Source organism: Oncorhynchus clarkii, chromosome 33 (genome assembly GCF_045791955.1).
Source record: "Oncorhynchus clarkii lewisi isolate Uvic-CL-2024 chromosome 33, UVic_Ocla_1.0, whole genome shotgun sequence".
In the NCBI taxonomy this organism is placed as follows: domain Eukaryota; kingdom Metazoa; phylum Chordata; class Actinopteri; order Salmoniformes; family Salmonidae; genus Oncorhynchus; species Oncorhynchus clarkii.
In genome coordinates, this window is record NC_092179.1 from 4,978,464 (window position 1) to 5,002,700 (window position 24,237).

The window sequence follows — 24,237 nt, forward strand, 5'->3', positions numbered from 1 at the left end:
AGGAGGAAATCTGCCGTGACAACACCTACTATTATTATTGCTGTTGGTCCCACCATTTATTTAAATATAAATATATATATTTTATATATAAATCTATATTTTTATTTTTTGATATGTATACTTTGACAATGTAAGTAATAATGAACTTGCCATGTCAATAAAGTCAAATTGAATAGAGAGAGAGAGAGCAGAATATCCTGTACAGTCATTTTGAGAAAGAGATGAGCGATGTAGACTATTCTTCATTTCCCTATTTTCCTTTTATTTCACAACTGTGTTGGCAGTGATGTCTTCAACAGGGTGTGGTGAACACACTGTACACACACACATCAGTGGGCATGTTAAAGCAGGTACATCTCCTACCAACATCTGGCTATTCACTCAGAGAGTATTATATGGGTTCAGCGTAAACTCATGTTGAATGGATACTAAATGTCAGCTTTGATAAGATTGTGATGTTGACACACGGGAAAATGTTTCCCCAAGGGGACAGAAAGAGAAACAGCCCGAAAGGACACAAAACTGTAGCCCTAGAATACCTTTCTAAATAAGACTCCAAAGCCGTGCATGGATGTCTAGAGCAACGATCAACTTAATAAAAGCACATTTTCTATTGACTATTTTAAGGGCCTTTTAAGTGACAAATAAAGTAAGGATTTCATCCCCCCTTGAGACGGGGAATAGAAGCTTTGTTTTGTGCAACAGGGAGGGGCAATTGAATGCAAGCTTCACACCAAAAAAAAAATGAAGGTAAAATGTAAATTGTTAACATTTCTAGCCTGTCGATCTATGGGTAACAGAGTTGATGTTTTATGCTCGACCCGTTCAGTTTTCCACAACAAAACACCAGAAAATGACCCAAAAGAACCAGCTCAGCTGCTTTTACACTGTGATTTGACTATTAGATGTTCAATGTTTCTTTTGAAACAAATGTTTTAAAAGGTGCAGTTTCACCATATTAAAACAGTTCAGTTCACTTAACAGGGTGGACCTTAAAATCTTGTGAGGTGAAAACATGCTCTTCTCCCGTGAGGTGAAAACATGCTCTTCTCCCGTGAGGTGAAAGCATGCTCGTGAAAACATGCTCTTCTCCCGTGAGGTGAAAACATGCTCTTTTCCCGTGAGGTGAAAGCATGCTCTTCTCCTGTGAGGTGAAAACATGCTCTTCTCCCGTGAGGTGAAAACATGCTCTTTTCCCGTGAGGTGAAAGCATGCTCTTCTCCCGTGAGGTGAAAGCATGCTCTTCTCCCGTGAGGTGAAAGCATGCTCTTCTCCTGTGAGGTGAAAACATGCTCTTCTCCCGTGAGGTGAAAACATGCTCTTCTCCCGTGAGGTGAAAGCATGCTCTTCTCCCGTGAGGTGAAAACATGCTCTTCTCCCGTGAGGTGAAAACATGCTCTTCTCCCGTGAGGTGAAAGCATGCTCTTCTCAGGGTGGACCTTAAAATCTTGTGAGGTGAAAACATGCTCTTCTCCCGTGAGGTGAAAGCATGCTCTTCTCCCGTGAGGTGAAAACATGCTCTTCTCCCGTGAGGTGAAAACATGCTCTTTTCCCGTGAGGTGAAAGCATGCTCTTCTCCTGTGAGGTGAAAACATGCTCTTCTCCCGTGAGGTGAAAACATGCTCTTCTCCCGTGAGGTGAAAGCATGCTCTTCTCCCGTGAGGTGAAAGCATGCTCTTCTCCCGTGAGGTGAAAACATGCTCTTCTCCCGTGAGGTGAAAGCATGCTCTTCTCCCGTGAGGTGAAAACATGCTCTTCTCCCGTGAGGTGAAAACATGCTCTTCTCCCGTGAGGTGAAAACATGCTCTTCTCCCGTGAGGTGAAAGCATGCTCTTCTCCCGTGAGGTGAAAACATGCTCTTCTCCCGTGAGGTGAAAACATGCTCTTCTCCCGTGAGGTGAAAACATGCTCTTCTCCCGTGAGGTGAAAACATGCTCTTCTCCCGTGAGGTGAAAGCATGCTCTTCTCCCGTGAGGTGAAAACATGCTCTTCTCCCGTGAGGTGAAAACATGCTCTTCTCCCGTGAGGTGAAAACATGCTCTTCTCCCGTGAGGTGAAAACATGCTCTTCTCCCGTGAGGTGAAAGCATGCTCTTCTCCCGTGAGGTGAAAACATGCTCTTCTCCCGTGAGGTGAAAGCATGCTCTTCTCCCGTGAGGTGAAAACATGCTCTTCTCCCGTGAGGTGAAAACATGCTCTTCTCCCGTGAGGTGAAAGCATGCTCTTCTCCCGTGAGGTGAAAACATGCTCTTCTCCCGTGAGGTGAAAACATGCTCTTCTCCCGTGAGGTGCATGCTCTTCTCCCGTGAGGTGAAAACATGCTCTTCTCCCGTGAGGTGAAAACATGCTCTTCTCCCGTGAGGTGAAAACATGCTCTTCTCCCGTGAGGTGAAAACATGCTCTTCTCCCGTGAGGTGAAAACATGCTCTTCTCCCGTGAGGTGAAAACATGCTCTTCTCCCGTGAGGTGAAAACATGCTCTTCTCCCGTGAGGTGAAAGCATGCTCTTCTCCCGTGAGGTGAAAACATGCTCTTCTCCCGTGAGGTGAAAGCATGCTCTTCTCCCGTGAGGTGAAAACATGCTCTTCTCCCGTGAGGTGAAAACATGCTCTTCTCCCGTGAGGTGAAAGCATGCTCTTCTCCCGTGAGGTGAAAGCATGCTCTTCTCCCGTGAGGTGAAAACATGCTCTTCTAATGTGAGGTGAAAACATGCTCTTCTCCCGTGAGGTGAAAACATGCTCTTCTCCCGTGAGGTGAAAACATGCTCTTCTCCCGTGAGGTGAAAACATGCTCTTCTAATGTGAGGTGAAAACATGCTCTTCTCCAGTGAGGTGAAAACATGCTCTTCTCCCGTGAGGTGAAAACATGCTCTTCTAATGTGAGGTGAAAACATGCTCTTCTCCCGTGAGGAGGTGAGGTGAAAACATGCTCTTCTCCCGTGAGGTGAAAGCATGCTCTTCTCCCGTGAGGTGAAAACATGCTCTTCTCCCGTGAGGTGAAAGCATGCTCTTCTCCCGTGAGGTGAAAACATGCTCTTCTCCCGTGAGGTGAAAACATGCTCTTCTCCCGTGAGGTGAAAGCATGCTCTTCTCCCGTGAGGTGAAAACATGCTCTTCTCCCGTGAGGTGAAAGCATGCTCTTCTCCCGTGAGGTGAAAACATGCTCTTCTCCCGTGAGGTGAAAACATGCTCTTCTCCCGTGAGGTGAAAGCATGCTCTTCTCCCGTGAGGTGACATGCTCTTCTCCCGTGAGGTGCATGCTCTTCTCCCGTGAGGTGAAAACATGCTCTTCTCCCGTGAGGTGAAAGCATGCTCTTCTCCCGTGAGGTGAAAACATGCTCTTCTCCCGTGAGGTGAAAGCATGCTCTTCTCCCGTGAGGTGAAAACATGCTCTTCTCCCGTGAGGTGAAAGCATGCTCTTCTCCCGTGAGGTGAAAACATGCTCTTCTCCCGTGAGGTGAAAACATGCTCTTCTCCCGTGAGGTGAAAGCATGCTCTTCTCCCGTGAGGTGAAAACATGCTCTTCTCCCGTGAGGTGAAAGCATGCTCTTCTCCCGTGAGGTGAAAACATGCTCTTCTCCCGTGAGGTGAAAACATGCTCTTCTCCCGTGAGGTGAAAGCATGCTCTTCTCCCGTGAGGTGAAAGCATGCTCTTCTCCCGTGAGGTGAAAACATGCTCTTCTAATGTGAGGTGAAAACATGTGAGGTGAAAACATGCTCTTCTCCCGTGAGGTGAAAACATGCTCTTCTCCCGTGAGGTGAAAACATGCTCTTCTCCCGTGAGGTGAAAACATGCTCTTCTAATGTGAGGTGAAAACATGCTCTTCTCCAGTGAGGTGAAAACATGCTCTTCTCCTGTGAGGTGAAAACATGCTCTTCTAATGTGAGGTGAAAACATGCTCTTCTCCCGTGAGGTGAAAACATGCTCTTCTCCCGTGAGGTGAAAGCATGCTCTTCTCCCGTGAGGTGAAAACATGCTCTTCTCCCGTGAGGTGAAAGCATGCTCTTCTCCCGTGAGGTGAAAACATGCTCTTCTCCCGTGAGGTGAAAACATGCTCTTCTCCCGTGAGGTGAAAGCATGCTCTTCTCCCGTGAGGTGAAAACATTCTCTTCTCCCGTGAGGTGAAAGCATGCTCTTCTCCCGTGAGGTGAAAACATGCTCTTCTCCCGTGAGGTGAAAACATGCTCTTCTCCCGTGAGGTGAAAGCATGCTCTTCTCCCGTGAGGTGAAAGCATGCTCTTCTCCCGTGAGGTGAAAACATGCTCTTCTAATGTGAGGTGAAAACATGCTCTTCTCCCGTGAGGTGAAAACATGCTCTTCTCCCGTGAGGTGAAAACATGCTCTTCTCCCGTGAGGTGAAAACATGCTCTTCTCCCGTGAGGTGAAAACATGCTCTTCTAATGTGAGGTGAAAACATGCTCTTCTCCTGTGAGGTGAAAACATGCTCTTCTCCTGTGAGGTGAAAACATGCTCTTCTAATGTGAGGTGAAAACATGCTCTTCTCCTCACATGAGAAAAGGTGGTGTTAACATAACTTAAGCTCAACTTGCAAAAACAGCCATTTCAACTACACATTTCACATGTTTTTGTTGTTGTAAGGGAGGATGCCCTGAGTACTGATTAGATAGAGAGTATTACTCATTAAAAACAGCTAATTGACAATCACTACTGAAGCAGGGGCCCAGAGGGTCATGGGGGAATTGGGTGAGAGGGGCCAGGGGTGGAGGGTAAGGTGTTTTGGGGAGTGTATTTGAGTTCAGTCTAGCTAGCTCTGCTCTCATCTCTGGATCAAAAGCATTGCCTCTCCATCCTTGCCATTATTATGTAAACAATATAATGAGATAGCCCTGCACATACAGGCCCACAGATCAAACATGTTGCCTGCTTCCCAAATCGCACACTATTCCCTATTTAGTGCAGTACTTTTAAAAAGGGCCCATAGGGCTCAAAAGTATTGCACTATATAGGGAATATGGTGCCATTTGAAATACACACGTTGTCTGATTTGATCCCTAAACAAGCTAACAGAGGGTCAAGTGCAATTGGTTGTTCTCCAAAACACAGGTTAGGGCTATGATACTGTGAATGTTGCTGAGGCCTAGATAAGGGAGCTGTTTAACTGACAGCATCACAATAATACACTTCAGCTATTTGGTCAGGTGGCAGTTGTGCAACGGTTGAGTTTTTATCAGCCTAACATTGCCACATACACATGCACGCGTTTCAAATGCACGTACGTAGAACACATACTCGCGCGCGCGCACGCACACACACAAGCACACTCTTCTCTCCTGAAGGGCCATTGTCTGTTTTATGATGGTGCCTACAGGGTTTTACTGAAAGACAGCAAACAGTCCCAACTCTCTGTGAAACCCATAAACCATCCACAGGACATCCTTTGTGAGCCTCGCAGCTTTATAAACTGTTTCTGTTTGTTAAGAGGGCAGGGGGTCTCATCAGCAACATACAGTCATTCGTAAAGTATTCAGGCCCCTTGACTTTTTCCACATTTTGTTATGTTACAGCCTTATTCTAACATGGATTAAATTGTTTATTTTCCCCTCATCAATCTACACACAATATCCCATAACAACAAAGCAAAAACAGGTTAAATTAAAATGTACATAAAAAAAAAACTGAAATATCACAATTCCATAAGTATTCAGACCCTTTACTCAGTACTTTGCTGAAGCACCTTTGGAAGTATTTACAGCCTCAAGTCTTCTTGACGCTATAAGCTTGGCACACCTGTATTTGGGGAGTTTCTCCCATTCTTCTCTGCAGATCCTCTCAAGCTCTGTCAGGTTAGATGGCGAGCGTTTTTGCACAGCTATTTTCAGGTCTCTCCAGAGATGTTCGATTGGCCACCGGCCCAAACTGCCAGGACACCAACCCTCCAAGATCCCCCCCCCCCCTTCCCCACACAAAAATCTAATAAAAAAAGACGCCTCTCCCATCCCCAACCCACTATCCCCAAATGCACCAATAACCAACAAAATGATCAAAAGAGAAAAACGAAGGAGAACAAACAGAAAAAAAACTATCAAAAACAAAAGACATCAAGGAATCAATCAACTGTAAACGTTTGACTGCATGTGAGGCACTATTTACATGTGTGTACGTGTGTGTGTTTGAATAGGAGCGTACCTACAGTGGGACAAAAAAGTATTTAGTCAGCCCCCAATTGTGCAAGTTCTCCCACTTAAAAAGATGAGAGAGGCCTGTCATTTTCATCATAGGTACACTTCAACTATGACAGACAAAATGAGAAAAAAAATCCAGAATATCACATTGTAGGATTTTTTATGAATTTATTTGCAAATTATGGATTTTTTTTCTCATTTTGTCTGTCATAGTTTAAGTGTACCTATGATGAAAATTACAGGCCTCTCTCATCTTTTTAAGTGGGAGAACTTGCACAACTGGTGGCTGACTAAATACTTTTTTGCCCCACTGTATATGCATGTGTACACGCGTACAAGCACCTGCACGGTATCAGCCTCAGGCAAACAGGCACTGGATGTAACAGCGTTGCCCCTCATTGTCATTCAAACTGACTTTTTATTTGGTTTATTTGGACTTTATTTTTGACTTTTATTTTTGACCTTCTGGCAACTCTACCATAAAGGCCTGATTGGTGGAGTACTGCAGAGATGGTTGTCCTTCTGGAAGGTTCTTCCATCTCCACAGAGGAACTCTGGAGCTCTGTCAGAGTGATCATCGGGTTCTTGGTCACCTCCCAGACGAAGGCCCTTCTCCCCCCATTGCTCAGCTCTAGGAAAAGTATTGGTGGTTCCAAACTTCTTCAACTGAAGAATGATGGAGGCCACTGTGTTCTTGGGGACCTTCGATGCTGCAGACATTTTTTTGTACCCTTCCCCAGATCTGTGCCTCGACACAATCCTGTCTCTGAGCTCTACGGACAATTCCTTCGACCTCATGGCTTGGTTTTTGCTCTGACATGCACTGCCAACTGTGGGACCTTATATAGACAGGTGTGTGCCTTTCCAAATCATGTCCAATCAATTGTTGTTGTTTTTTTATACATTTGCAAAAATGTAATTATGGGGTATTGTGTGTAGATGGATGAGGAACATGTTTTATTTCCTCCATTTTAGAATAAGGCTGTAACATAATACATTGTAGAGAAAGGAAATGGGTCTGAATACTTCCCAATGCGCTGTAGTACTGTAGGCTACTCGGCTCAGACACACCAATACCATTTGCTTGCCAAGAGTACTTACACCTCTGAACATGATTTGCAAACTGAGAGCGCACTGATTTTACACAAAAATGGGTCTTTCCATTTGATTTCAATCCATTTATGACCTCCCCCCTATTGATTTGAACAAAACTTTTTATACATATTTGCCCATACTAAATGTGGTCAGGAAGTAACCTTTTGGACTTGAATGCCAAAACGTTTAGGAGTTAGAGGTCCTCAAAGTTGACCCATTTTGTATTTCCATGCCTTCTTTTTTTCGGGGGTTTGAACTCGCAACCTTCCGGTTACTAGTCCAACGCTCTAACCACTAGGCTACCCTGCCGACTGGAAAAGATAAACGGTTGAGTTTGGATACCATTTAAAAGCTTAAACAGCTTACAAACAATTTTTTATAATTTCTTTAAAAAATGCCCGAGTCGGGTTCGAATCAAGCCCACTGCCCTTTGACTCATGGAGGAACGTCTACTTTTGATGCATTCATTCCACGTGGTTGAAACAGAAACAGCTCAAAGGTTAACAGTTTTATTCCGAGTGCTTAAGGTTAGGGCTATGGTTTGGGGAAGGCTTACAACGAAACAATAAAAAACGACGTGCCTGAATATCATCAGTATTCATAGCATTCTTAGTGCTTGCTAGAGCATTGGGAACTTCCTGAGCTCAGTGGTCTAGGCAGCGCGCTCCGCCTCTCATCCTCATGAGTGCTGGGAGATCTAGTGACCAGCCTGAGCCTAAATTAGGCCCACAAGTTAATTACATTTATTTTAAATGTTTTCAAGACTTAAAAAAAGAATAGTCTAATAATTTACACGTCAAAGAAAAGGGTCAGCTCAACAAGATAGTTTTTGTATAGGCTCAAATGCATAAACATCTTGACAGCTTTACAAAATCAAATATTAACACAACACAATACAGGCTTACAATCCACACCAAAGACCAGAGCTATATCGACAAATCACCCATAGCCTAACTATAAAACGTGGGTCAGCATCCACACTGGAGGAAGGTTTATCATTCTACAGTAGGCCTACATCTGTCAATCAACTGATGGCCCAAATCTGCTCATCAACTCAGCCACGGAAACACATTATTATGGGTTTTCACACCTTTCATTGTGTGACAATGGACATGCTAACGGGTAACCTACAGAATGTTCCCTATTGGAATAGAATAGAATGCAATAACAATATAATATAATATTGCAACCATCGATGGCACTAGATTATCATCAGCTGATCTCTCCTGAAACAGACAACGTGTGCATCTCAAATGGGCTGCAATCTGAGGCTGGTAACTCTAATGAACTTATCCTCTGCAGCAGAGGTAACTCTGGGTCTTCCTTTAATGTAGTGGTCCTCATGAGAGCCAGTTTCATCATAGTGCTTGATGGTTTTTGCGACTGTACTTGAAGAAACTTTCTTTCAATATTCCTGATTGACTGACCTTCATGTCTTAAAATAAGGATGGACTGTCATTTCTCTGTGCTTATTTGAGCTGTTCTTGGCATAATATTGACTTGGTCTTTTAACAAATAGGGCTATCTTCTGTATACCGCCCCTACCTTGTCACAACACAACTGATTGGCTAAAACGCATTAAGAAGGAAAGGAAGTCCACAAATTAACTTGAAACAAGGCACTCCTGTTAATTGAAATGCATTCCAGGTGACTACCTCACGAAGCTGGTTGAGAGAATGCCAAGAGTGTGCAAAGGGTGGCTACTTTGAAGAATCTCAAATATAAAATATAGTTTGATTTGTTTAACTGTTTTTTGGTTACTACATGATTCCATATGTGTTCTTTTATAGTTTTGATGTCTTCACTATTATTCCACAGTACAATGTTGAAAATAGTACAAATAAAGAAAAACCCTGTAATGATTAGGTGTGTCCAAACTGTTGACTGGTACTGTATATGATGGTTGTATAGACAGTATGGATAGTAAAGGTGTGTACAGCAGTAGTTATATAGGACAGGCCTTGACTAGAATACAGTAGATACTTATGAAGTGGGTAAATGCAGCAGAAAATATTTCAGAGACAAAAGAGACATCTGTACATGGTGAACAGCCAGGTATGTCTCAGTCACACACACACAAACACACACACACACACACACACACACACACACACACACACACACACACACACACACACACACACACACACACACACACACACACACACACACACACACACACACGCAACGCACACATACATACATACACACACACACACACACACACAATAGGCCATATTTGAAAAGAACATATTTACAAAAGAAGAGGCCACATGGCTAAGTATCTAGTATCTAGACTTAGTAGTACCCAAGACGTGTGAGCGACCTGGAGCCGCATGTATCAGGAGACTCAGAGAGGGAGGGCTGATTTAGGATAGACCTGCCATACAGCCCCAGGTCTATCATTGACTGGTTGGATGACTGAGAGTGAAATCAGATTGTATGCTACTCAGAGCTTGGCTACGTTCTATCATGGCATCCAACAGATTATACTGTATCTTCATTCTGTTCTGTCGCTCATCCTCTGAATGAGTAATCCCTAAAATTGTCAGCCAGAGGTGTCCATTTACAGAAGTGACTACATCGAAACTGCTTCTCTCTCTTCGTTATCCCAGCTCCCTCTCTCTTCGTTATCCCAGCTCCCTCCCACCTTTTCTCCCTCCTCCCTGCTCCTCCCCTCTTTTCTCTGAATAGGGAGTGAAAAGCAGGAGGAACAGGTTTTGACCCAGTCAACCACAACTGTGTTTTCTCCCTCCCTCCATTCCTCTCTGTTTCTCTGGGCTGGGGGAAACCTGCTGTGGCTTGTACGGGCATGCATTAGCACAATAAGAAAACATCTGTTAAGAAAGTTTAGGAACACCCTTTCTCTCTCTCTTTCTCTTTCTCCCATCTGTCTCTCTTCTTTCCTCCGTCCGTAGTGCCTCCATGTTTTTGCTTCGGTCTCAAGCCTTTAACATAACCAATAGAGTCTCATGATGCCCTCCTTATTCAGTACTGTACATGTGCGTATGTCTGTGTCTGTGTTTCTATTGGTGTAAGTGTATAGAGGAAGTTACTCTTTCTTACCGGTGTGTGTCCTTTGGTGTGCTTTCAAGTGAGAGCTCTTTGTGTAAACCTTGGTGCAGCCTACAAAGGGAAAAGAGATGTTCGTATCACTGCACTGACCATGGAGCAGTATTCAACATTGACCTCTACGGTATTTCATTTCACCATGTCTCGGTAAGCAAACTAACAGAATCATGAACCTCATCTCCTGTATCTGTGACCATACACGGTTTAGTCTTTAGCACATTAGCCTTTTGCAAAGTATCTCTTTCAATGACCAAAAGGGCACTTTGGGAGCATTTATACATTCATTCATTCATTCATTCTTCCAGTATCCCCCTTTCCTTTCCATCCATCCAGTATCAGGGGGCTCACCTGGGAAGTCACAGAAGTGGATCCGTCTCTTCTCCAGCTCTGGGTTGTTCCGTCGGTTGTACCTGGGTCCCGTCAGCACCCCCTGTCCATGGGCCATGAGCATGGAGTGGTGGGACATCTGGGTGACCTTCAATCCCAGCCTCGTGGAGGCCTGGTAGGGGGGAGGAGGGGTGAGCAGCTCTGCCTGGTTCTCAGGACTACCCGGCTGGGAGTTGGGGGGTGAGGGAGGTAGGCTGTGGGGCTGGGACTGGGGCGATGCGGTGGTGTGGTGGTGGTAGAAATGCTCCGGCATCGCAAACGACGAGTCACCACCGCCGTGACCCACCGTCGTCAAGGAGACGCTGTTCAGGTTTATCATGGTTCTACCGTTGCTGGCTCCGCCGGTCCCTGGTTGGCTGCTGTGGGAGAGGGTCATTGTGAGGTCAGCTCCACTGACAGGAACAGGCATCTGGTAGACCTGTGGTTTCTGGGGGCCAATGTACAGCTCTGTGTGTGTGTCTGAAACTGGGTGGCCACCGGCAGCCATGTCGGGTTTGATAAACATGGTGTTGACGGTCTGGGGCATGCTGAAGACAGACGTGAAGTCAGGCAAGGTCTGGATGGTCTGTATGGAGCAGGGCACTGGCACATCCACACCCGGCTCTGTCTTGATGTGTTGGAGTAGGTGATTTTGGTGGGCCTGGTGGTGCTGCTGGTTAGGCTTGTTGGGCCGGTACAGGCCAGTGCGGAGGTGGGTGGTGTTGGGGAGGATGAGGTTGATGTTGACGCTGTATGGGGCCGTGTTGGGCTTCTCCTCTGAGAAGTACTCGTCCACCAACGAGGCGCTCTCTCTGCGGTTCTTCTTGTCTGTGGGGGCCATGGAGGGAGGGATGAGGGGGCTGCCTGGGGTCTGGGAGAGGTATTTTTCCATCTCCAACCGGATCTAGAGAGAGAGAAGGAAGAGAGAGTGAGTCGTGTTTCAATACAGAGCCAAAGTTGAAAAGGTAGGCACTCGTGCATCTAGGATGAGTCTCTTGTTGGGGTACAAATTCACGTTTTCATTCAATTCCTTTAAAAACCCTCTCAGCTAAACCCGTAGTTGCTCTTTATTGATTCTGTCACTATGTGGGATTGTGTTGGTATAAAGGTGGAAGTGACATGGCACAGAGGGGGTATCTGTCTCTAATGTCTCTGTCTGTCTGGGTGAGAGACGCCAGGAGAACTGGTGGTACCAGGACTCTCTTCCTCCCAGCATCCAACCTCTCTCCCTTCCTTCCTCCCCCTTCCATTCCTCACATTCCAACCTGCCAATGGAGCTCACGAATCAGAGGAAGGGAGGGAACGATGGAGTGAAAGATACATGGGAAGACTGCCTTAAATGTGTGCTGCCACAAGGTAACTTAAAAGGGAAAACATTTAAAAGTAGACACAATGCATGGCGTTTGTCCTTTAGCGCGGAAAAGCCACCAGAAACAATTGCGCTCTAACTACTAGAGAGTGACTACTAGAGAGTGACTACTAGAGTGACTGTTGAGGCCCGCCCTGTCTGTTTTTTTATGTTTTTCTCTTTCATTTATCATCTCTCTCTCTCTCCCCCCCCCCCCCCCCCTATGAAATCTGAAATGATCTATCCATGGCTTACTTAGCCTTCTGCCAGCCCTACAGGACATGTCTGTGCAGGGTGCAGTGTTAGCTAAGTAAACAGACAAAACAAAGATGAGGGCATGAGAAAGAAGGAGCGAACACAAACACTACACTGCCTCCGCTGGCAATTATAAATAGAACAGAGAGAACAAATGTGATTCTACCAGAGATGTCATGGGACAGCTAGATCATTTCAGATTACAGAGGGCGAGGGAGCGAGAGAAGAAAGAGAGGATAGATGAAAGAGGAAAAACCTGAAAGTTCTCCAAACCAAACCATCAGCCCATTGTAACTATAGATGATTGACTAGCTTTTCATTTAGATACTATGTTGTACCTAAGGGCTTGTTAAAATGAATCCCAAGAAGCGAAAAAGAGGACTTATTAAGCTAGTACTATTTCACTAGGAAAGTTACAAATGAATGCCAGCTAAATAAAGAACTGTAGCCTAAATCAGATGTGCTGCAACTCAAACACACCACTGTTGGTTCTATGAGTTACTGAGGCCAAACACTGGAGCACAAAGAGCCAATCCAAGGCAAACGCCCAGCCAACTGGTTGTGGACAAATGATTCAATGAGCTGCTGATATATTGAGGCTCTATCCAGCTGTACATAATGGCTAACCCAACAGCGGGTACAATGAAGGGGAGAGGACATTTCATCAGGCCTATTATACCTCCACAGCTATTTGAAGTGCCAGCTATGTCAACACTGGCTGCATTCTATATTTCCCAATCTCTTCCCTAGCAACCCCAGTGCTGATGTGTTTTTATACACAAACTCTTGAAGGGCTATCGCTTTATGGGCACTTCAACCTGTGTGTGAGTTGTGTGTCTGTGTGTGCGTGTGTGTGCCTCCAGAATATAATGGGCCATTTATCACTAGCGAACCCCACCGTCTCTCTCTCAAGCACCTCTGCCCCACAGCCCCTTCTGACATCAGTGCAATCCGACCAGGGAGAGAAACTGAAATGTAAAACCTAGTATTTAACTGGAACATGGCTTCTTTCTATGTGTATTGAGAGCTCCTCCTGTTTGAAGCTGCTCCTTTTCAGGACAGGGCACAAACAGGTCTTGTGTTTTTCGGGTGCTGGCAGGCAGGCTAACCCAGCGCCCTTGGCAGTGTCCCCCCTCTGGCCTGAGCACAGGGGGTTGGTGGCGCCTTAATTTGGGAGGACGGGCTCGTGGTATTGACTGGAGCGGAATCAGTGGAATGATATTAAATACATTAAAACACAGGACTCTCTTCCTCTTCCTCCTGTTTGATGCCATTCCATTTGCTCTGTTCCAGCCATTATTATGAGCCATCCTCCCCTCAGCAGCCTCCACTTGGCCTGAGTGCCCTGGATCCTGTTCATTAGGCAACAAATGGCAGAAAACATACTGATATAGGGAGAGACTACAATAAGAAACGTTCGTTTTCTGTTGCAAAACTTTTTCTGCTGTGTGTTTAAATGAACACCACCCTGGTTCCTCTCCTTCTACCCTTAACCCTCTCGCCACCTCTCCCCCCTCCCCCCACTTCTGTCCATCCCCTTTGTATCAGAAGAAGAATGGAGTACCACTAAACCCTGGCCCAAGACTGAGTCTGTTAATGATTGTAGACCAGACAACTGCTACATGCCAAAGCCCAGATAACAGAGAAGAGGAGGGAAGAGAAGAAAAGAGCCAACTTCTTATCAGCTCTTTTCTGGGTTATGGGGTAGAGTCAGGGTCCACGTCCCAAATGGCACCCTATTCCCTACGTAGTACAGGGTCAAAAGTAGTGCACTATGTAGGGAATACAGGGTGCTATTTGGGATGCACCCAGGGGGGTTTTCACACTTAAGGTCCATGACCATGACTGTGATTTTGAGTTCAGATATTTAGTTTAGATATTAAACTAAAGTCAAAATACTAGCCAAGTCAATACTGTGCAATGAAAGATGACTAATGTCACATTTCATACCAAGTCACCGAGGTTAACTATCAGTAACCATAGCAACTATGCTGTCCAACAATACGATAATGTAATAAAAATGCCTTTCAGACCATTGTTAGCCGTGCAAATCTATCTGCAACTAATATCCAAATCAGTATCCAACAACACCACTCAAGAGTTCCTTGTGGCCAATAGACTATCCTCCTCCTTACCTGCTCAGAAGTCAGGGGTCAGGATATCCCACAGACAAATGGTCCTGTCTCCTCAATAATGATCATTTTTAAAGGGAAATACCTGAAATGTGTCTTCCGCATTTGACCCAACCCATCTGAATCAGAGAGGTGCAGAGGGCTGCCTTAATCAACATCCACAGTGCCTGGGGAACAGTGGGTTAGGAAATGGTGTGTATGTTTCCTGGGATCATCTCCATAAACGATCACTGATAGCCATGGGAGGGAGGGAGGGAGGGAGGGAGGGAGGGAGGGAGGGAGGGAGAGAGAGAGAGAGAGAGAGAGAGAGAGAGAGAGAGAGAGAGAGAGAGAGAGAGAGAGAGAGAGAGAGAGAGAGAGAGAGAGAGAGAGAGAGAGAGGGAGGGAGAGAGAGAGAGAGAGAGAGAGAGAGAGAGAGAGAGAGAGAGAGAGAGAGAGAGAGAGAGAGAGAGAGAGAGACAGAGAGAGAGAGAGAGAGAGAGAGAGAGAGAGAGAGAACCTTTGATACCGAAATTATGTTTTATGGCTACTGGCATGATGATAAGACGTGTTGTTTTGGCTTTTTTAGGACTGTCACTTTGAGGACAGTCAGTCATCTTGGTTTGTGAAAAATAATGTAGTGTCATATGAGTATTGTTGAGGTTTCCCGAACTCAGTCCTGGCGCATGTTTTGTGTTTTCCCTAGGGCACAAAAACAAAATGTGTACCCAGAGGGCACCCCAGGATCGAGTTTGGGAAACCCAGACTTAGACTGCTGACCAGTAGTGTAAAGTACTTAAGTAAAAATACTTTAAAGTACTACTTTTATGGGGTACCTGTACTTTATTTTACTATTTTTGAGCACTTTTACTTCACTACATTTCTAAAGAAAATAATATACTTTTTACTCCATACATTTTTCCTGACACCAAAAGTACTCATTACATTTTGAATGTTTAGCAGGACCAGAAAATTGTCTAATTTAAGCACTTATCAAGAGAACATCCCTGGTTATCCCTACTGCCTCTGATCTGGCAGACTCACTAAACATAAAACGCTTCATTTTGAAATTATGTCGGAGTGTGCCCCTGGCTATCCGTAACAAAAACAATATGGTTTACTTAATATAAGCAATTTGAAATTACTTATACTTTTGACTTTTGATACTTAAGTATATTTTTTACAATTACATTTACTTTTGATACTGAACTATGCTTAAAACCAAAAACGTTTATAGACTTTTACCCGAGTAATATTTATATTAAGGTATATTTACTTTTACTCAAGTATAGCAATCGGGTCGTTTTTCAACCACTGCTGTTGACTGGTGGTGACATGGAGTCTGGTCAAAGAAAGTCAAAGGGCTGTGACTTGTTTAGACTGGCCATAGAGTATGAGTATTGAGACATATAGGAAACCACTGTGACTGGTAATGACCATGTGTAGTCTGGCCACAGACTTTGACTGGCAGTGTAGCATAGTCTGGCCATTTACAGTCTGTTTATTGACAGGGGATAATAACACAAAAAAACCCATACAGAGAGACGAGAGATGAATCAATACACAAGTGAGTGCTTATACTTGTCTACACTGTAAACCTTCATAGAGCCACGAAGGATTCAGTTGGTTTTGGAGAAGGATGCCACAGCAGGCTAGAAACACACAGCATTAAAATCAATCGGTTAACCAAACTACATTTTACGCAAAGAGAATAGCAAGGAGAAAAACTCATCTATAACACAGCAAACAACAGAACACCGAGGAAGCTAAAAGCTTTCAACGAGCATTCAGCGTGGTCATGGTAAAGTCGATGCCCTGCAGTTGGTAGGTAGGTACTGTAAGTCTATCATGTCTAGTATCAAGCATCTAGTGTCCTTACTACAGAGAGCTGATCTGTGTCCCACCATGATGATAAGGCACTGGAGCGTACCATTGAATGGCTGTTCGTGGGGAAACACCCCCGGCATCACCCCTGTTGGTGAAACTCCCTGGTGCTTTGTTTACCCACAATACAACTCACCTCTCATCTCAATGAGACAGCACAAATCTCCTGCTCAAAATAAAATGTCCACTTCTCAAGATTCTGACTGATCTAGTCTGAAAGTATGAGATAAAAACACATGCTGGATAGAATATATACAACACACAGATAAACATAAATGTATCTATGAATGAAACGGATTCATTTAAAAAGTAATACACCGTTCCCTCCAAACACTTTTGGTTTCCTTTCACTAGCTAGTGTAGTTATATGGATGTGTGCCAGAGTTGACTGTTGGAGAATGGGGCAGACCTGTAGACCCGATGCAAATGGGCTGTATTGCATTTGCAGTCAAATGGCTAGTCAAACTAAACGCCACTGACTATCTGAAAAATGTCTATAAATTCTGCCTCTAAAGTGACCTGTTTAAGTCTGACTGTGGCCTAAAACAACCTTGGGGAATGAAGAAAGATAGGTCTAAATTCTGCCTCAAAAGTTCCTTAATTCCTCTGTAATTACTATGCAGTTACAGGTAACTACACCGATATATCTACAAATCCCATGTAACTAAATGGCGCCAGTGCAACCAGAGACATTGTAACAGCTATAGAATGTAAACATTCTATAGGACTTTACACAATGAAACTACAGTGCTTCGTTAGATCAGATATGGTCATTGGAATACCCTTTTGACTTGAGCACATTCAACCACAGTGACTGGAGGTTCACAACAGTAGCCAACTACCGAGAAACATAGGCTCATCCATCAGCCTTTCTCCCCTGGCCTGCAGTTACTTTGCCTAGCTTGCTATTGTATCACCCACCTCCTGCCCCAAGCAGTATAGAGATAGATTAGGGATAAGCGCCCTAGTTTTTTGTTTCGTTTATTTGATCATTTAAAACAAGGTACACATACTAAATGATTAAGAATCATTGAGGATAAACACAAGAAAGTTGACAAGTTATTTATATTGTAATCGTCTTCCATGATAGCGTTTGGTATATGTGGCAGGACAAACCAAATAGAGCAGGGCCCTGTACAGACAGGTCTAGCTGCATACTGCTGTCATGACAGGCATGGCTACACTCTTAAAGATGAAGGCGCTAGTTGGAACCAAATAAGGTTCTTGAGAGCGATGCCATAGGGGAACCATTTTAGGGTCTCTGAAGAACCATGAATTGGATGGTTCTTTGAGGAACCATACAAATATCCCAAACCATAAATAATTCAACCCTCCAGGACCGGATTTTAATAGCCCTGCTTAGGGTTTTAAGCCTTATTGAAATATTTACCAGGATGCCTTTCGAGTGAATTTTAGCATTACCAGAACCACCCATGACTGTGTTTGCTAGTGACAGAGGAATGGTTGCTGCATTAATTCATGTTTAGTCATGTGGCATTCACCAAGTGAAATCCTAAGTGAATATGTTGTCATTAAAATGAAAAAATCTAAAATTCCAGACAGAAATTCCTAGCCCCTCAAAATATGGTTTAATGGCCTAGTTTTACCCTAATACAGTGGCCTGAAACTCGTAGTTTACAGGTCACATCAGGCCTGCAAGTCATATTATGATGGTTTGCTAAGTGATGTGTAAATCCTATTGGAATCCAGCCAGAGTAGGGATATCCAACATTTAGATATTTTTTTTAGGACTGCCAGTGTTAGGAAGACTGAGATACGAGACTACCTTAAACATCTAAACTGAAACAACCATTTCAGTAACGGGTACAATGAGTCCACGTAATAGTTTAGAAAAAAGATATGTTATTTATATGTGAGTAGCATAAGATTAATTCATGAATAAATGTACATGCAAAAATATAGATACAAATCTAACAATTCTAAAAACCATCCTGCAACAGAGCATGTTAGGAAAGATGATAATGATGGCCGTGGTTTTGGTTCAACTCTGGTTATTAACACCAACAGTGGGGTTATTTAACCACACAAGAGTCTAAATTTAACCTTTTACAGTGTTCATTTAACACTTGAATCAACACTAGAAGTGCTACACGGAAAAATCCACAATAGTTCTACATAGCTACCTCAATTACCTCACACATCGACTCGGTACTAGTACTCCCTGTATATAGCCGTGCTATTTGAACTCGTTACTGTTGTTCACTGTGTATCCTCATCTCTATTTCTATTTTAATATTTACCTTTAACTCTGCATTGTTGGAAAAGGACCGGTGAGTAAGGCATTTCTCTGTTAGTCTACACCTGTTGTTTTACGAAGCATGGGACAAATAACCTCTGATTTGATTTCGTTAACGCTGACCAATTAGCTGTGGGCTATGAAAGGGACACATACATTCCAGATCCCTTTAGAGTCCTGAAGAATCATAGATGCCCCTTCAACAACCCCACACTTAACTCAAAGGTTCTTTATCGGCAAGATTTGTCCAAAGGAACGTTAACAGCTGAGGCAAGAGCATTTAAGAAACTTCAGTGCAGGGAAGGCAACATCATTCGACTGCCTTGAAGCATCAATTCCTATACGACACAAAGACATGTCTCTGAGGCAAAAATCGCCCTGTATTTAGTTAATATGAACCCAGTGCCCTGTCCTTTAGGGAATGTGGGCATATATCAGAGAAACTAGCCTAATGACAGGTGCCCTCTCTTGTTGATACACTGGTGTCATGTTAATTACTAATAATGAATAGTAACTTAATCAACTTCATAAGTTCCATTTCAAAAAGTTAAACTATGCTTCTTGAACTTTTGATTGCAATATTGTCTGAAATGAAACGGGCCATATTCCTATTAAATCTATCATTAGCCTCAATCCAACCATGAAGAAAGGCAGTAAATGACAATCATAACTAGGTTAAACACACCAGGGGCTATATATGATAACATAAATCCACATCAATTAATTGCTGTCAATTCTAAAGTGATCTCCATCAACGGTAAGTGGACACCCTCAGATCCCGTTCAGCGGTTGAGATTCAGCCAGATGTTGCTGGGGAAACACGACACCAGAAGGGGAACTGAACTACCTGCAGGTGGGGGTCGGGATCTGGGGTACACCTCACACACACCCTCTTAAAATCAGCAAGAAAAACAGATCATTGCAAGGCAAATTCACAATAAAGAACCCACAATATGATGGGTGAGAATCTACTGAGAACGTGGAGTATGTTGCACTGCATGTGCAAATGCGGACTAATATTAGTAATAATAATATGGACATATGTATAAGAAAAACGTGGCCAAATTAAGGGTATAATTAATCCGTTTGGTCTTGAACCATAAGAAAATATTTTGTCGATGTGTTAAATTATATTATACAGTTTACTTGCTTGCACCTTGATCGATCCTGTTTCCCGCAGAGCTAAGTCAAATTATTCACGTTAAACCCTATTCGGTTCTATTGCACACTTCGTTCGTTGTCGATAAAGTGCCAGCTAAATAAATACATATATTTATAAAATAATCTTCAAACGAATGCAACGCAGGAAAAATATGAATTTATAATGAACAGATTGACAAATCTTTAATAGAAAAAAATCGGAATCAATTTGTAGGCCTATTCAACAACATTCGTGCTTGCGTCGAGTAACACTCGTGCTTGCGTCGAGTAACGCCTGGGTAACAATGCCATAGGTTTTCCATAGGCTAACCTTTTTGGAATATGGACAATCCTGTGTATTGAATAGACCTACATGTGCTCTTTCTCCCAAGAACAATTAAAGACGTTATTCACTGTTATGCATGATACGAATAGGTTTATTGTGATTTTAGATAAGCGAAGGACACCTGAATGGAACGATTCACTTCTACAGTTTTCGCATTGAGACTATTTCTTGAGTGGGAGTGTCCCACTGTTCAACTGACTACAGAATATGAACCAGGAGAAGGGCGGAACACGGTGGAGCCCCTGGCCGCACCTGGGCTACCTCCACTGGGCTAAGATGTCATTCTCACCGCGGGTTTCACTTCCTCGAACACGGACGAGTCCTCTGCGCCGTCGGCTCCAGACATCCGCACAGGCTTCAGCTGCGTGAAAACAGCCCTCTCATCTGTGTGTGGAGGATTCATGGCCAGTCCTATACTAGTTGCCATAGTTATCTCTCCGATAAAACGTATTCAAATAGCGCTTCCTTTATAAATATGACTTATGTAAAGTACATATAGATTTGACAACTGTTGCGTGATAAGCGCGTCGTTGTCGGGTCCAGGTGCGCGCAGTAATTCCAAATCCCTCACTGGCTCACAGGTCATTTTACCTGCGCTCAAGTAAGCCAAGTGAGACCTGGAAGTCATGATTGACAAAAACATTAGCCAATTCAAGCGAGGGAGTGTCCTCTACCCCAATCACCTGTGCCGTAGGTGTTTTTCACGTGGGTGATGAGGAAACTACATACTGGAGAAGGAGAGAGAAAGGGGGATGATGTTGGAAGAACAAGCATGGTTTTTAGTTCATAAACAGCATATAGCCCAGTTATAACGTAGATATTTCACACACAAGCACACTCACACAAACGCATACACACACGCAGGCACACACGTTTGTGTCCCTGAGGGTTTGTGTGTGTATTTCAGTAGGAAGAGAAAAGGCAGTGAAACCTGAATCATAGTAAATAATGAACTGGCTGCCACAACATATTAATGATCGAAAATAGAAAATATGATCTTAAACAGGACTATAAAATGTCTGCTTCAGGACTCAGATAAATGTAACATAGTTCCTGTGAGAACAGACCCGGTCTTAGAAATGGATAGTGTTTATATTGCGTCATAATAGTGGTAGGTTGGCATTCTTGTGCTTTAGAATTAGAACACTGTAATCTAGGACGTGATGTAAATACTGGCACGGTTCTGATATAAACATGATACAAGATGCACACATTTTTTTTAAACGATAACCTTTATTTAACTAGGCAAGTCAGTTAAGAACAAATTCTTATTTACAATGACGGCCTACCAGGAACAGTGGGTTAACTGCCTTGTTCAGGGGCAGAACAACAGATTTTTACCTTGTCAGCTCAGGGATTAGATCCAGCAACCTTTCAGTTACTGGCCCAACGCTCTAACCACTAGGATACCTGCCGCCCCGAAGTCTAAGCCAAGACTTGGATTAGACTTGGAATAGAACCAGGGATACATATGGTAAGAAGTTAAGAGTAACTCGGGTAAGAGGCGACTAGTGACGGGAATTCAGTTAACTTTGTTTGGCTGTCACTAGGTAAAGGCAGCATCCTACTGTACAGGGAAGTCCTCTATCTACTGCATCTCCAGACAGGTGCATAATTTAATATCACAATTATAGGTAAATAAGGGTCCACCATGTTCTGTCTGTCTGGGAAACCAATGTCTGTCCAGGTAAATTAATTATGCAAATACCAACTAGGCTACATACACAGCATAATGGCATGTCATGTACACTGACTACACACCTCATAAAGTAATGTCTATGCATAATAATGTACGGTCATAGTATGTATTGTAGTTTTATCAGGTTACAGCAGCTAAACTCAATGGTGAGCATCTTTCTACATCTTGGAGTTAGACAAAGGTGAAACCAGGTCAACCACTTTAATTGTGTGTGTGTGTGTGTGTGTGTGCATATGTGGATAGTTAGTGGGTGAGCAGATATTGTCATTTTTCATTCATCCATTTGAAAGAAGTGGATGGGGCAGTAGTGTGGGAAAAAGAGAGGAAACCAGACACTGCATTCCACCTCTCTCTCTCTCTCTCTCTCTCTCTCTCTCTCTCTCTCTCTCTCTCTCTCTCTCTCTCTCTCTCTCTCTCTCTCTCTCTCTCTCTCTCTCTCTCTCTCTCTCTCTCTCTCTCTCTCTCTCTCTCTCTCTCTCTCTCTCTCTCTCTCTCTCTCTCTATTCATTTCAAAAGTTAAATAAACAATAAAAATGAACAGTAAACATTACACTCACAGAAGTTCCAAAACAATAAAGACATTTCAAATGTCATATTTAAATTTATACAGTGTTGTAACGATGTGCAAATGGTTAAAGTACAAAAGGGAAAATAAATATGGGTTGTATTTACAATGGTGTTTGTTCTTCACTGGTTTCCCTTTTCTTGTTGCAACAGGTCACAAATCTTGCTGCTGTGATCGCACACTGTGGTATTTCACCCAGTAGATTTGGAAGTTTATCAAAATTGGGTTTGTTTTCAAATTCTTTGTGGATCTGTGTAATCTGAGGGAAATATGTGTCTCTAATATGGTCATACATTTGGCATGAGGTTAGGAAGTGCAGCTCAGTTTCCACCTCATTTTGTGGGCAGTGTGCACATAGCCTGACTTCTCTTGACAGCCAGGTCAGCCTACGGCGGCCTTTCTCAATAGCAAGGCTAAGCTCACTGAGTCTGAACATAGTCAAAGCTTTCCTTAAGTTTGGGTCAGTCACAGTGGTCAGGTATTGCCACTGTGTACTCTGTTAAGGATTAAATAGCATTCTAGTTTGCTCTCTTTTTTTACTAAATATTTCCCATGTGTAAAGTAATTATACTTGAGTTTTTTCATGATTTGTTTGGGTCTGATTGTGTTGCTGTTGCTGTCCTGGGGCTCTGTGGTGTCAGCTTGCAGGACCAACTTGTTTAGGGGACTCTTCTCCAGGTTAATCTCTCTGTAGGTGTTGGCTTTGTTATGGAAGGTTTGGGAATCGCTTTCTTTTAGGTGGTTATAGAATTTAAGTTCTCTTTTCTGGATTTTGATCATTAGCGGGTATCGGCCTGCTTTGTTGTACACAGAGTATGTTTTTGCAAAATTTGGCATGCAGAGTCTCAATTGGTGAGTGGACCCCAGACCTCACAACCATAGAGGGCAATTGGTTCTATAACGTAGTCAAGTATTTTTAGCCAGATCCTAATTGGTATGTCAAATGTTCTGTTCCTTTTGATGGTGTTCCTTTTGAAGGGTCTTCTGACCCTTCTTGCCTTGTCTCTCAGATCGTTCCAGCATTGTGGAAGTTACCTATGGTTCTGAGGTCTCTCTCTACTCTACCTGAACTACAGTTATGACAGGTGAACCCACCCCCTCTGATGTAAGATGAGATAAATCCATAGTCAAGTTCAAGGGAGGGGTTTAGAGACATCTGTTCTAAGGGGGGTGGAGTTCAGTACCCTGGTGCTATTCTGATTCTCTCCATTGGCTCCTTTGTTGGAGGAGCTCTAGTTGATGGAACCATATCTGATGGCTATCTGCTCTCATCAGACAGACAGTGAGCAGCCACCAATCTGACCCGTCAGACAAGCACCATCAAAGCTAAGTACCCCTGACCTGGGGCGTCAACACATATGCCTGCCATGCCTGCCATGCTGATGCAAAGGTCAATTAGAGCTCTCAGTATAACAGTACAGATAAGCATAATTCAATGAAGCACCCCAAATGACCAAAATGAGAGGTGCATCAATGTATTGATGAAAAACGTATTTTTAAACATACAAATCACAACAGGAGTTTTTTGTAGCCCAACAGGTCTAACCAAAGTTATTCTGTGTAGGCTAGAGTGTGAAAAATCACCAACTTTAGCATTCATAAAGTGTGCTGTTTAAAAAAATATTAGTGTACTTCTGTCTCCAATGCAGTGTATAGTTTGAACCAAAAGTCAATTTAGTAAAATGAGTGGATAAGAGGAGTGCCTGGTTGTTTGTTTACATGGCTGGTATCAGATTTGCATGGTAGACTGCTTGATTGATGGAGGGTATACCACAGCCCATTATTCTGTGTGTGTGTGTGTTTGTGTGTGAATGAGATCGTGTGGTTACCCGTGCTTACCTGCTCGACTTGAGTTACAGGGATACGCATATGGCTGTACACGTGTGCCACACACACACACACACACACACACACACACACACACACACACACACACACACACACACACACACACACAC

The 24,237-nt window shown here is 43.5% G+C and overlaps 1 protein-coding gene across 1 annotated transcript in view; it reads right to left on the reverse strand.

Annotated features, from left to right (window-relative positions):
• LOC139393147 (Krueppel-like factor 5) overlaps positions 1-20,587 on the reverse strand; it is a 32,612-nt gene extending 12,025 nt beyond the window's left edge. The window contains exons 1-3 of the mRNA XM_071141516.1: positions 20,305-20,587; positions 10,657-11,578; positions 10,303-10,362 (exon numbers count right to left, since the gene is read on the reverse strand). Coding sequence (XP_070997617.1) covers positions 10,303-10,362; positions 10,657-11,578; positions 20,305-20,442 — 1,120 coding nt within the window. The 5' untranslated portion in view covers positions 20,443-20,587. The remainder of the gene's footprint in view (positions 1-10,302; positions 10,363-10,656; positions 11,579-20,304) is intronic.
• Between the last annotated feature and the right edge of the window lie 3,650 nt (positions 20,588-24,237).